The 15,018-nt window shown below is 38.3% G+C and overlaps 1 protein-coding gene across 1 annotated transcript in view; it reads right to left on the bottom strand.

The window, feature by feature from the left end:
* LOC102221082 (ELKS/Rab6-interacting/CAST family member 1-like) overlaps positions 1-15,018 on the bottom strand; it is a 164,597-nt gene that overhangs the window by 42,050 nt on the left and 107,529 nt on the right. The window contains exon 17 of the mRNA XM_023331286.1: positions 3,002-3,149. Within this exon, the coding sequence (XP_023187054.1) occupies positions 3,002-3,149 (148 nt within the window). The remainder of the gene's footprint in view (positions 1-3,001; positions 3,150-15,018) is intronic.

The following is a 15,018-nucleotide window of genomic DNA, read 5'->3' on the forward strand; positions in this document are numbered from 1 at the left end:
TAATTTTTTGGCATTTCCTAGTTAGTTTCCTTCCGCAAAAGACATTTACGGACCTGAGGAGGGCTCCCTATTATGAAATTTGTGTCAATGAGTCAGAGAATAAAGTGCCTAAGTGTACAGAGCTGAGTAGTGCGAATGCAACAGATTTTATTATAAAGAATAGAAAAAGACCGGAAATTTATAGTCATATTCAATAAATTAAAATATGCATCCAGGTGAGACCCGTTTATTAGGTTAAAGGTACCTTTTGAAAAGAACATCCTTTAAGCATGTTTTAAACACACATTTTATTAATGTAAACAATTTTTTTTTAATTATTGGTGTGGTACAATATTCTAATCTTAAACGTCGTTTTATCAGTAACTGTAAGATTAAAATAATTTAAAAAGACAGAAATAAAGGTTTGAAAACAGTCTAATCTATGTAATGTGTTTTACTTAGCGAACGGATTTATTAAATTAACTTTTCACTGATGTTCTAATTTATTGCATATGATTCAGTTATATATCAATTGCTACAGGAAAAATGTATTGGTCATTTTGCTATGAGCATGTTTTATTCCTTGTTACCATTTCACCTCCCATTCATATATATATATATATATATATATATATATATATATATATATATATATATATATATATATATATATATATATATATATATATATATATATATATTTTAAAGGTCAGCCAGAAAATTAAAATAGTTAACTAAAAACTCAAATATCTGGTTACAAAAGAGTCCTGGACTCAAAATCCATCATGTAAAACAAAATGTTATTCTTATGACTGTAGTCATCACTATATTTCTTCTGTTTACACATCATGACTAAGTGAGTATTATTGGGGAAATCTTCAAAGCAAAACCAAGGAAGATGAGGAAAAAACAGACCATAAATGTTACGTGTTTTAAACAAAGAAGGGGCAACAATTATCTTAAAAACCTGAATTAGTTTGAAGGTAACAGTGTGACAAATCAAAACAAATTTGAGCAATTTGTATATCTGATGTGTAAATTCAGTCGTAGCAGGCAAGTTTGGGTTAAGTCTCCAGGGGCTCATTCATCCCACTGAACCACAAACAGGATCTAACTCATTTTGGAAAAATTCAGTATATCTACAGAGGTTAATTTAATGACTGCAAAGCCCAGATCCTGTGGCAGCAAAGCAAGCTCCTGCTGTTATGTATTTGGTGGTCAGGGATCTTTATCTAGATAATATGCTGTATTGAATGTCTTTTGTTGGGACAAAAATGTTTCTCATTTCTTCTTCTTTTTCACTCAAGCACTTATTCAAAATTGTCCCTCATATTCCTAATATGCAAAGTTGTGTGTGTGTGTATAAGGATGTCAAAGTAGGCAATCAGTCTCATTTTACAGCACTACAAACAAAACTGATATTCTGTTTTGTTTAAGTTGTACAGTTTCATGGTATTTTGCAGAGAAAATGCTATTCTTATCAGTTGTAGTACATGATGCAGAGTTCTGGTTCTACAGGTCTCAAAAGATTGCTATTTTTCTGAATGTTACATGATCTGACCAGCATAACTTTGGTAGGATACCGACTCCTGGAAACATTGGTTCTGATGAACTCCATAAAGTTAGGAATTTGGCTTATAAGACCTTCCAGACTGCAAAAGAGGAACTACTGCTTCTGTAACATCAGCACTTATGTCTCACTTTCTTTGTAATGTGCTAACAGGCACATCCAAAATCGTCCAGACCACAAAATGTCAAAACTACTTTTACAGAGAAAATCACTTCTGCTCATGATCAGCTCAGCAAATGCATTTGATTAGCAACACCTGGTTACCATTTACCCTCCTAATTTCAAAAGTATCCAGAAGAATGCACACTACTTCTGCATTTTGGTTAACATAAAACTTTTGAAATATATTTTGCAACCTAGTAACTGTTTATCTTATGATGTGTAAACATAAAGTTTTTATGCAAGATTAATGCATGTCTCAGGATGTTTGCATAAATCTACTCTGCAAGCACAAGAAGGATGGAAAGTTTATTATCTTCTGCCGTTTTTCTGTCGTGCAAGTTTGTCCCATTTGTCTGGTGTTCCAAACCCAGAAGCCACATCACTGAAACTAGAGCTTCTCATCACATCATCAGGTGGACTTTAACTGCTAGTTACTCAATAGGAAAACATGACGCATCAAATGGTGATAAACAGATAATTGGCTTTCCTTGAAATACCTTGAATAGAACTGCACCCCCAAGGAACTGTTTACAAGATGCAAACCTAGGTTTGCGCTTAAATCCACATCCAGTCACTGCATCTGTTGACTTTTAAACCCCTTATTTTTACCAGAAGCCTTCAGTGACTCAGGAGACCATACATGTAGACGCCCTGCTGTTAGCTCATTATCGTTAGCATTCATGTTTGATCAGTCAGTGATGCGGTCTGACCAGATCTTAATGACCCACATACCTTCCTGAGCCTGAGGTCATATCGAGAACCAAAGCAGCATGGAAAATAGCAAGGTGTGTGTGTGCATAGGTGTATGTGTCTCCTTGACTTATGTCTGTTTAGCCAGCAGGCCTCAGACAAAAACAGTCCGGCAGTGACTCAACAATGACACTCGTCTGCGACTAGAGTGTATCCAGTAACTGATTGCAACATGCCTGTTTAGAGAATAGGTTCCATGATCTGACAATGTGCCTGGATTTGGATTAAAAAATCTGGTTTTCTTCCTTTGGTAGATGGTGATTAAATGCAGCAACTGTGGCTACTACAAGTTATTAACTTCTATCTGTTACCAGTTTAAAGTTCAAAAGTTTTGCCATGAGGCATCTGTAATTCAAACAATGCCCCAAAATAGACAGCAGGATTTAATTTGTAGCGCCGCTTTGATTCTTAAACCCAGAACTGTCCCTCTGTAGATCTACAAAGCTGTCCCTCTGTATGGAAAAGTTAACTGTCTGGACAAAAGATTATTCTTTCCAAAGAATGAACGAATAACTTTATTGCTTTGTGTGAAGAATGTACCTGCTGTTTGAGCTGGTGCATGAGTCTGTCCTTCTCCCTTTTCAGAGCCATCACCTCCTCCTGGGCTTTCTTGCGTTTGGAAGAAGATAATTCCAGAAGGGCAATATTAGCATCCTTCTCACTTATGGCTGCCAGCAACGCCTGCTGCCTGACATGGTGAGAAAACACAAGAAAGACTGCACTGAGTAACGGAGAACAGTATCAAAATTAGTTCTTGGTTATGAACTCCAATGAAAATACAGCAATAAATACAAAAGTGTAAAAAAAAAAGACACACTGAAGCTGTATTTTTTTGTGCATTTAAAGATGTCAAGCACCCTCATTTCAGAACTCAACAGATTACACTGAAAAGATACAGACATCTTTGAAGTGGTGTGCTAAGAGGTAAATTAGTGGTACCTCACTGTGACTCACCAGCATGTAACAGTGTAATAGACTCTGCAGACTAAAAAGGAGATAACAGCTTTCTTCTCTCTGTATTGCTGTGGGTGTTGTATATTAGCTGCATTTCCATTACAAATGTGCACAAAACATTGTCAATATTCCGCTAATGTTAAAAAAAAAAAAAAACACAATTTCGCAACTGTGGTATTTCCATTAAATAACACAATTACCCAATTAACAAAGTGAATACGTTTGTTAAGGTGATAAGCCATGAAAAAACATGCCATGCCATCATCATACTGCCACTTCCTGTTGTCTTCTTCGTCTTTTCCATCAGTAGTAACATCTGTTTACTGATCACATGACTTGTGATGCGAAAAAAGTGTTTCCATTGCAGTTTTGCAAAGTACAGTAAATTTGATTCAGCCGCAAAACCACCTCATCCTTGAGCAAAAACGTTTTTTCAAAATTGGTATGTTTCCATTAAAGGGGCAGTGTTATGTAAAATCAACTTTTTTAGCTTTATATCATATTATGATGTTATCCCCTTAACAAAAATATACCTGGAGTGTCGCCTTGATTCTTTTGTGCATGTTTGAGAAATCTCCCATGGCAACTATTCAATTGTCCAAAATGGCTGGTTGCACCTGGTTGGTGGTTCTCCACCTCCGAGGAGCACCACCAACCAAGTATCCAAAGTATCCAAACTTCCACCTCACACAGCGCTCCCTCAATATGGCTCATCCGCTCAGCTTCGACAGACTTGCCAGTAGCAAACACCTGGTGGAGCTAGGCATCTGCTGAGCTCATTATATGAACCTCTTCTCAGTGGTAAAAAAAACCTGTTAAAAGGTTAATAGAGGAGTGTTGTGATGACTTCCTGAAGATGGAGTTTGGAAAGAGCAGGGTTTTTTAGAGTCAACATATAATACTGTTCTTTTAAGCAAATGTATTTTTGTAATTCCAAACTGGTAAATGGGGACGCAGCTACTGATACTTTCAGCCACATTGGTAGGTTCAGTTCCAAAAGCTAATTTTTGATGACATCTAACGACAGTATCTTCTTTCAAATGGTTGTTTTCTCCCTACAGGGCTTTAATTGGGATTTCTTGTCCCGCTTTTATTAAGGTCAGATTTTGAAGTGCAAAGCTTATAAGCATTGTCAAATTATTCTTCCATCTCAGCTGTAGACCTCCGTAGCTCCTTTAATATTAACAAAGGCACCCTGGCTGCTTCTCTGTTTGCTGTTCTTGTTCAGTCTGTGAGTTAGGTGAATGGTTATTCCTCTGCAGATTTACAGTTGTGCTGTATTGCTTCTGTTTCACAATGATGAATTGAACAGGGATGAAGGACATGTTCAAAACTGGGAATAACGCTTTATAGCCCTAATTTGAACTTCTCCACAACTTTATTTGTGCCCCGGACTTCATTATGGTATTTGTTCAATTATGTTTTCTGACCAATCTCTAAGGCCTTCACAGAGCAGATAATATTACTTAGTATCCATACTGAGATTATCTTGTACATAGGTGACTTTTAAATCCAACTGGTCACACTGATTTTATTCAGGAGTATTAGACATTTCAATTTCAGCATTCAAAGTGCTGACTGAAGTGCACTTAATCTAGCGCTCCTTAAACTTAGAGATTCCACAGAAAGGACACAGACATCTTTGAAGTGGTCTGCTAAGTGGTGTATTAGTCGAACCTCACTGTGACTGTTAGTGACTCACCGGCATGTAGCGGTGTAATAGACTCTGTAGGCAAAAAAGGATATGACATCTTTCAACTGTCCTCGCTGGTTAACAGAGTGCATGTGTGTGCGTGTGTCTGTGAGTCTACATCCTGTTCCAGAGGGGAAGCAGCGACTGACTCTCTACAGGTGTAGATGAAACACACCAACAAGGGTCATTATACACAAACAACCAGATGTACAAATATACCGCAAGAGGAGCACGAAGAGCATGTGCAGTAAAGTCTGTGTCTTTAAAGCAGATCTTTGATTACAGTCTCTGTCATCAAACAGGATGTTGTAAATCCAGTGTTACGACACACACACATTGTCAACCCACTCTTGTAAACACACTTAGGAGTAAAAATGTTCTCACAGACGGTCAGCGACAAACACATGCGCACCCACGCACACGCACCTATGCTTCTTTAATTAGTTACTGTAAAAATATGCCTCAGAAATTTGTCACCCAAAAAACTAAAAAAGGCAAACAAAAATATGAAGAAGAATCTTTAAGTGACGCTATGACTAAATAGGAGTACCATTTCTTGCTTTTACAGTCTGACTATTCTGTAAACTGCAATAGTTTCTGAAAGTAATTGAATAAACAAAGCAGTTTAACTCCAGACTCTTAAATTGCATTTAACAAGCATTTTACCAGCATAGTAATGTGTGGGTTTGTGTAAGGTAAGTAGTAGAAGAGTGAGTCTGCCGTATTTAAAATACACTTAATCTATTAAGAATTGACCTGCAATGGCGAACTTTTATTCCATGATTTAAGTCCCTGTAGAAACAATCCACTTGCAAAAATAAACATTCTGCAGTCTGAATAAAGTCATGGTGGCCCAGGAGTCAAAAATTTTGTGTTTTTAGTACAATTACCTTGAGATCGGATCTGGATTTTCCAATTCAAGGGCATTAATAGATCTCTGTGTGGGCTTGCATGTAGAGTGTATTTGTTAGTGAATGTATCTGGATTCTGACATGGTCTGGAGTAGCTATTCACATCATTAATCACAAAGAAGCACCAAATGGCAATTTCCGTCTCTCCATATCTGCACTGTTGCTTATTTTTTTAATGCCAACTGTAATGAATACATACTGACTTACATCGGCGTTTTATCGGATTCAATTAATTCTGCTTGACCTGGTCCTTCATGTGGTAGTAATTCCTTAGTGTTAAATTATTCAATTAATAAAAAAAACTGTGGTACAGAGGAATTTTACAGATTAAAGCAGTGTAATTAAGCCTAAATAATTTTTCAGCACTTTCTTAAGTATATTAAAGAAATATTGTATTTCTCTAATATTCGCACATTAGAAGAATCTAATGTGCGAATATTTGCAGATGTTCTAAAGCTCTACCTTTAGCTCTATTAAATAGGATGAAGGGTCGATGCACAGAGTCATATATGGGCAAGGAATGCGACAGATTGTGTCACAGCTCATAAACAGTCCATCAGATTTACAGCCCTAGCATATTTGCAGGATGGCCATCTTTACATCAAACTGCTGAATTATGTCCAAATGGTATAACAGTTTCACCTCTTGTCTTTAAGATTAACTTTATACAGACCCAGTTTGAGAACTTTCTTCTTTTCTTTTAACAGGTCAACATACTCCTGTAAATTCATGAAAAGTAAGAGCACTATTCTTGCCTTTTCACTCCATTGCATTCCTGCAGTGAAGACTAAAAGCAGTGTTTAGTCTTCACTGCAGTCTTCTCATTTCAGATGCAATGAGAAAAAATGTGGTACCTAATGAAATAAATAAGTACACATACACATATTCAACAAAAAAAAGATACTGGGTAATTTAAAGTGGAATAAAAATGATACAAACTCTTCAAAATGACTTCCTAGTAAAGAACCTATGCTACACAGTGGTTAGTAACACTGTTTCCTTCCAGCAAGAAGTTCCTGGGTTTGAATCCTAGCCTGGGTATTCTTTCTCTACGGATCTTTCTACATGGAGTTTGCATGTTCTTCCTGTGCATGTGTCCAGGTACTCCAATGTCCTCTCACAGTCCAGAAACATGACTGTTAAGTTAATTGGTTTCTCTAAATTGTCCTTAGATGTTGATGTGTGCATGCATGGTTGTTGGTCCCGTCTTTCTCTGTGTTGCCATGTGATGGACTGGCGACCTGTCCAGTCCAGTGTGTACCCAGCATATCCCTTGATGACTACTGGAGATAGGCACCAGACCCTGCAAAGATTAACATATTTAGGTAATGGATGGATGTGCCTAAGCAGTGTGGGTTGCATTTGTATTCAGCCCCCTTACTCAACACTTTGCACAACCACCTTTGATTTCAACTTCACCAGTCGTAAAACGGTAGCTGAAACAGTAGTGAACAGTAGTAGGATTCATCTATTAGACACATATGAAAACAAATACAAAGAAAATACAGGTCCTCTTTGTTCTGGCAGACAATCTGAGGAAGAACTTTCTTTGTCTCACTTTAGTCTAACTTTTACTTGGCAAGTCCTTCACAAACAAAAGAGCATCTTTATTTCCAGTCAATCTATAAAAGTGATAATGAATTTTTTTTTGTGAAAACCAGCTATTAATCTATGTACACGCAAAAACTGGAAGTCATAAGATAATCTGAAAGCACAAATAAATTCCACTTTTAGATCTCTATTGTCAAAGAGCCCTAGCACAAGATATAGATGTTGAAGCTGACATGATAAACACAACATTCACATAAACAGATGTGCACCTATATAAATCACACATGGCTCAAATTTATTTTTAGTATTGCAAGAGTCCGTGGAAAAGCTCTCTATAACTTCAACGGCTGAGCTGACATCTTATTTATAATGGGTGAAATTTTCAGCTCAGCTATAACATGTGATACCAATACAACCTTCATGGTCCTGGGGATGAATTGAGACATTCAGATCTATAGAGTTGAGAGATTTATGGCTGAAAGACATGCCCTTGCGATGAGAAGGTTGAGTGCATGAGAGTGACATAAAAAGAAAAAAAAAAGGTATTGAGATGAACAAGTGGAAGAAATGACATCAGACTCATACAGCGCTTTATTAGGATGCTCAAAGACACCCTAGTAATATCTTAATAAATCTGCCATTTCCAGACACGCACACATTCACATGCTGATGGTGGCAAGCTACTATATTGTAGCTACAGCTGCTCTGGGGCAGTCTACCCTGGCAGGGCAAACTCTTACCACCACCCCATAAAGAAGTTAAAAGATAAGAGACTGGTGAGGATGATAAAAGCAGGAAAGAGTCAAATCATTTAGCCAGAACAGAAATTAAATAAGTGTGAAAGACAGATTTGTGGGTGACATTGGATGAAATTTGGGGTAGCGAGCAGTAATTTAGACACACCCCTAAATAAAAGGGAAAATCCACAAAAATGGAAAGTTATGGGTGAAGAAGGAGATAAGACCATGAACAAAACAAAATATAAATAGATTTCATGCTATAAAGAAACTAGAGAAACAACTCTGTTTGATAAGTCCGACCTACCTGTACAGCCTCAGAAAGAAAAAAGGGAAGATGAGGGCAGAGGGAAGTAAAGAACACAGCAAAGGTAAAGATTTAGGAGTCCCTGTCTACCCTAAATCAGCTCAGTGCACTCCATGTTGTTATTCCTGGGCGTCACGGTTGAGGGATATGTGTTTATAATTTGTGTTATGACTTACTTGAAATTATGAGTGTGGAGAGTCAGTGGGACAGAACCAGATGCGTCTGCTTGATCCCCAAGGGAACCATCAATAACAACTGCCCATAAGTGCAGTGTATGTGTGTGCCATGCATGTGTGTGTGCATGTATATGCAAACGCCTGGGCTTTGTGTCCTTACATTCATGCAAGTTCAGTTTGTTGGCCAAAAACCAACATGCCGCCACTGATATCTGTTCCCACAACATCTATTATTAAGTTCTTTACTTTCTGATCTAGCCTTTCCAGCACTCAGATCTCCAACTCTATAGAAGCATTCCTCTGGCATTTTATGGCTGTTCCTTGATTGTGAGTATATGAAGGTACAGCACGAGTCTGGGGCCCCATATATTGGAGTTCTGTAGTGAGAGCAAGCAGAGGACATGAGAGTGGAGCATGGTTGAGTGACACTATTATTTATGTTCTTGGAACAGATTGTTATTTACAACTAAGGAGTTAGGGAAAATGTCTATTTTCAACATAAAACACATGCTCAAGGTTCATCTTGTAAGTTTACTCCAAAGCCAGCTGAAAAGGTAAATCTGTATTTTAAATCTAAAGGCTGGTTAAATGACTTTTTAAGATATCCAGCAAGTTAATGAATACTTTATAAATTAAATTAGCAAACAACTAGTACTTGAAGCCAACGAATTCCTTTGGTGGGCTTGCATGAGGTAAACTTTTGGTAACTTTATTTTGGAAAATGGACCTTATGCAACATGCCACTAATAAACATATGTGCCAATCCTGTTTGTTCAGCTAGAGAAGGGATCTACAATGCCAATCCTCAAGGGTAAACTGTCAGATGTGTCCACGGTCCATCACAGGTAATCAGTATGCAGTCACATTCTTCAGAGTCAATCTTATTATCCAATTATTTGACTGAAAGTTTCAGGGCTACCACCACCCCAGCCTTTCAAGACTGGAGTTGCAGATCAATACTCTAGATCTCATTTCTCCCTGCATTATAATTTTAAGTGAAAATACTACTTGAAACAAGTTTACCTTTGCTGTGCATCCTGAGAAAACCCCATGATAGCAGATAGTTGCCCCAGAACTCAACCAAGCTATGTGTGTTTTCACTTCGCTAATAAAATATACAGCCCACTTACTTTGCTCACCCTTACTCCCACCCTAGTGCTCTGGCTAGTAGGTGCTGGTGGTGATGGTGAGAGTCTAATTGGAAAAGTATGTATCAATTTTACAGCAACAAGAGGGAAAATACTAGGGGACAAAAATCAACAAATCTGCCAAAACTAGCCAAATGTTTAGAGTGGAAGCAGGGACGAGGAAAGATGGCTGACTGCTTCCAGAGATGAGCCAGACCAGACGGCCACCGCCACATTCCAGCCAGAACGGGAGAGAGATAAATGGGCTAAGCAGGGGCACCAGGTGGGTGTGCGTGCGTGTGGGGGGTGAGAGAGAGAGAATTTACTCAAAAAAGACAATCTCATATAATACCTCTTTAAAAGATTTAGTTGTAATCAACAAAAAATCGTCAGTTGATTTCCTTGATTTGCTACCATTTGACAATATGCATAAAAATGACCACAGGCACCAAAAAGTATTGAAACACAACAGTAGCAATAAATGACAACTATAGGCATGCACCAGTTAGTGGTATAGTAAAAAAAAAAGCTGTTTCAAAACTACAAAAATTCTTTGTCAATGAAATTAATATAGTTTAAACCCATGTAGTGAAATACAATGGGAAGTGCTGGAGAGGTTAATCTACGATTGTATGACACAAAGTAATGTATACTAAAAGAGAGCTTGGACATTTTTCCAGTTTGGATACAAATATTAACAAATTTTTTTTCACATCAGAAAAAAATTTACAACATGCAAAATATGGACTGTTAATGTATTAAACCTAAAAGAACATCCACCATAGTTTAAGGGTAGATAGAGGATTTTTAAAGCTGCAGTTGTACAAACTACAAACTACCTAATTGTCTGTGCAATAAGCACTTGAAAATACCCGCCAAACTTAGAGAGATGTCTTTTCTATACTTTTACTTAAGACTATGTATATATCATTGTTCAATCTTTTTTTTAATTTGTTTATCGTATTCTTAAGATCAACTCCAAATAAATATTTAAAAATAGTGATATCAAATCAAAAGGCCAAGCATGACGTAAGTGATAACGCCACAAATACCACTGTGCTTCTGATTGTCTCCATTTCTTATCTGTTTGCTATGGTTTGTGTGGGCATACTAATTTCCATGTAGCCCTAGGTTTTAATATTAGTCTGAGGCAAATATAATCCATATCAGATTATACAAATCCTCTGGCAATCTCAGGAGCCATCTGGGCTCAGGGTCTCTCCTCCCAGCTCTGACAAGGAAGGTAAGCTCTGAACCCACTGCCAGAGCACTGCAATAGGAGAGAAGGCCTGCCTGTCCAATCTTTTTACATGGGAGGTTTGTCTTCTGGCTTTATTTCATGGAGCTGACTTATGGTGTCACCTCGAGGCACAAGAAACAAGACAGAGCGCTGTGCTGTAGGGTACCACACACGTATGTCTCCTCTGCCTCACAGTCAGCATAAGTACAAACACAAGCAGACAAAGCAGCTGGCTTTCTTAAAGCTGTCTGTGAAAGGGGCGAGGGTCACAGTGGGAAACATAGCTCCAAACACACATGCACACATATTACATTACACACACACCTAACACTGTACATTGAGAACGCCATTAAAAGAGCTCAAAGTTCACTGAAAGAAACTGTCAAGAGAGCCGAATATTGTTTTTACATAAGATTGTGGATTATAAATTAATCCAAAATGGGTTTTTATTAATAAAAATAAGAAAAAAGTGTGGTTTGCATTTGTAATGACCCTATTAATGCTATTATAAGTACTGTGCGTTCTGTAAAACTATGCATTTGTAATGCAACCTTCTTATTCATTACATCAACGACCTCAAATAAATATTTTTTTATGTTGAAGACATCCAAGTTTCCTAAACCGTTATCAATACAAAGAACCTGTGAACTGTAACTTTCAAATGGATTCTCATTTTCTTTTTCATAAATGTTTGCCAAAAAAATTATATTTTAGAAAAATAGCATTCATTTCTAAAACTATCTTGCAATGTTCTAGTGTCATGCAAACAGTTGAGATAGATATATTTGATGCTAAATATAGTTTACACACAGAACACTGACTACCACTAATCAAGTTTTCTACATAACATATTAAAATTGCAATAGCTTGCAAGTAGAACTAAGTGAGCAAAGTAACACAAAGCTTTAAATGGGCTGCCAGTCTTATAAATTGTCAATATCAAAATGAATATAAGCTGTGTCATTAGGAAAATCTTTATTATTAAAAAAAACTGATTATAACAAAAAACTTTCAAAAACTTTAACACAGGTTCTTTGAAAGGAAAGCCACAAAAGCTTAATTTTTATCTCTACATCTTCATTCCATCACTATTCTCCCCTAATCAAAGGTTCGGTAACATTTGATTAGGTTACTCCTAATCAAAGGCAAGTTGCTCTTGGCCTTGATTAGAATCACCTCCACCTCCTACTAGGACCTCTATCATTCTGGCATTCTTGCCCCTTTTTCATTCTGTATTTGCCCTATATTCACTCAAAAGCAGGGCTAAATAATAAGTTTAAGGAGGTTATGCAAACATGTTGAAACAGCCATCCTTGGCCTAAGTATTACCCTAAACCCTTCAATTACCCGCCTTTCTTTCCTCTCTCCTCATTCCTCCTGCCCTCCACATGGGTTCCCTCACTCTACTCCCCTTAACTGCAGCCTGGAAATCCAGCACACACTCATGACGTGGGGCCAAAAGACCTTAAAATATCAGGGGCAGAGAGTACAACAGAGTGGTGTACTACAACACACGTGCACGCATTCACGTACACGCACTCGCACACAGAAGCCGTCACCCGAAATACACATGTGCACACAGGGCGATGAAAGATAGGTCCAAAAAACAGTGGTAGCGAGAACCACGCTGTATTTTCTCTTTGTTCCAAATGCAGGGCCTGGCGGTGGACCACAGCTGAACCACAGTCGACATGCGGTGGAATGGGAGTCCACCACATTCACTTCCCTTCAAGAACCAATAGACTCAAACACATACTCATACATGGGGATCACAGAATAACATACAAATGTACTAAAACAATCTTATGAATACACGTTCAGCAGTTTTTTGGATAACAGCGTTATGATGATAGTTCCTTGTTTGAAAAGTGGTTTGAGGTCAAAGGACAGATCTGCATGACTTGTTTCCTACAATACTTGGAACAAAAATTAAGACAACTCAGTTAATGTGTGTACTATCCTACACACACTATAGTGTAGGATACTACACCAGGCGGGAAACTGACCATACATGTATATAAATGTGTCTTTGAAATAGTTTGTAGGTGTGCACTGCTTTGGCCTGTATAACACTCCCAGAATTATAACTTTCTTTGGAGGAAGAACAAGTCTATTTCCCGACAGTGTCTAGAAGCAACAGAAGGTCAGAGCACACTCTCTCAGCCAATCAGAGGCTTTCTGGGTTTATGCTAACCACACAGGTTCATCTGGATACTATTGTACAGTGTCACAACATGTCCAGTGAATTTCTGGTAAAGAGCTTGGTTTTTGTAAGGAAATTGCCATGTCTTCTGTTGCTGTTGCACCTAAGAACCAATTACATTCCCATAGTAGAGGTAGACTGGAGGGTGTGTGTTGTTAATTTTGTTGTCCATGGTTATTGTACAGTGCACAGTTCTAAAACATAGAAATCTAAAAAGGGTTGACAAGAAGTATTTTTTAATTTATTTTTTTACCCCTTCCAGGGGGTCTTTTGTGGGCTCTAGTGTCCCTTATACCGTATGATAGTAGGCTGACAGGAAACGGGAAAGGAGAGGGGGGAAGACATGCGGCAAATGTCGTCGGGTCCGGGAGTCGAACCCGCGACGGCCGCGTCGAGGACTCAAGGCCTCCAAATATGGGTCGCGCTAACCCCTACGCCACCACGGCACGCCCGACAAGAAGTATTTTAACTCTGTACAATTCTTGGTTGGCATCCTTTGTGCCCTATGCAATATTGTTTAAAATCTTTCTAAATTCAGTATTATGTTGTCATTAGATAATATTTGGAAGGGTGAGTACAAAGAAGAATCTTGATCTCTGTAGAAATGTCTGGACCTTCTGACTCCTTTATGTTTAAAGCCAAACTGGACACAACTTCTAGCAACCTCTAAAAATATATACAACACGTTTTCTTTTTAATTCATCAGTATTTCTTGTTTCACACCCACACACTCTTTTAATGTCATAAAATCTGAATCCTTGTTCGGACACCATCCATCCAACCATCCATTTTCTGTACACCCTTGTCCCTACTAGGGTCGGGGGAGTGCTGGTGCCTATCTCCAGCTAACATTCCGGGCGAGAGGCGGGGTCACCCTGGACAGGTCGCCAATCTGTCGCAGTGCAACACAGAAACAGACAGGACACACAACCATACACACCCCCTCGCACCTAGGGAGAATTTAGAGAAACCAGTTAACCATGTTTTTGGACTGTGGGAGGAAGCCGGAGTGCCCGGAGAGATCCCACACGTGCACAGGGAGAACATGCAAACTCCATGCAGAAAGACCCCAGGCCGGGAATCAAACCCAGGACCTTCTTGTTGAAAGGCAACAGCTCTACCAACTGCGCCACTGTGCAGCCAACGTTCCAAATATAAGATAAACACACTTGCTGCTTTTCCAGACACACAAAGTTTTATGAACTGTGCAATTCTGTGAGAACTACCTGAATGAAGTTGGCCCCCCCACCTTCTTCAAATTAGACAAAATTGGTGTCAATCAACTCGGCTATGTTTGTGCTGGTTTGTGCAGCAAAAATTTTCATTTGTGCTGCTATCATTTTAAAGATATTAAGAAATGTTTTAGAGGTCATCAAAGGTCAACCAGTCGACTGTGGTTTTTTTGTCCCCTGCCAAAAAAAATGCACAAAGAAGACTACTTCTTGTTGTCTTCTTTGTGGCTTTCGTCAGTAGTAACATCTGGCTGTTGATCACGTGACTCATGATGCAAAAAAAGTCTTCCTATGTCATCTATTTCGATACGTCTGAAAATCCATCTCAAACGACATTTTTTGAAATTCATGTGTTTCCAATAAGCAATTTTGTTTTCATAATTTCAATTTGTGCAACTCTATGGTTAATGGAAACACAGCTACTGT

This window comes from Xiphophorus maculatus, chromosome 1, assembly GCF_002775205.1.
Source record: "Xiphophorus maculatus strain JP 163 A chromosome 1, X_maculatus-5.0-male, whole genome shotgun sequence".
Lineage (NCBI taxonomy): Eukaryota > Metazoa > Chordata > Actinopteri > Cyprinodontiformes > Poeciliidae > Xiphophorus > Xiphophorus maculatus.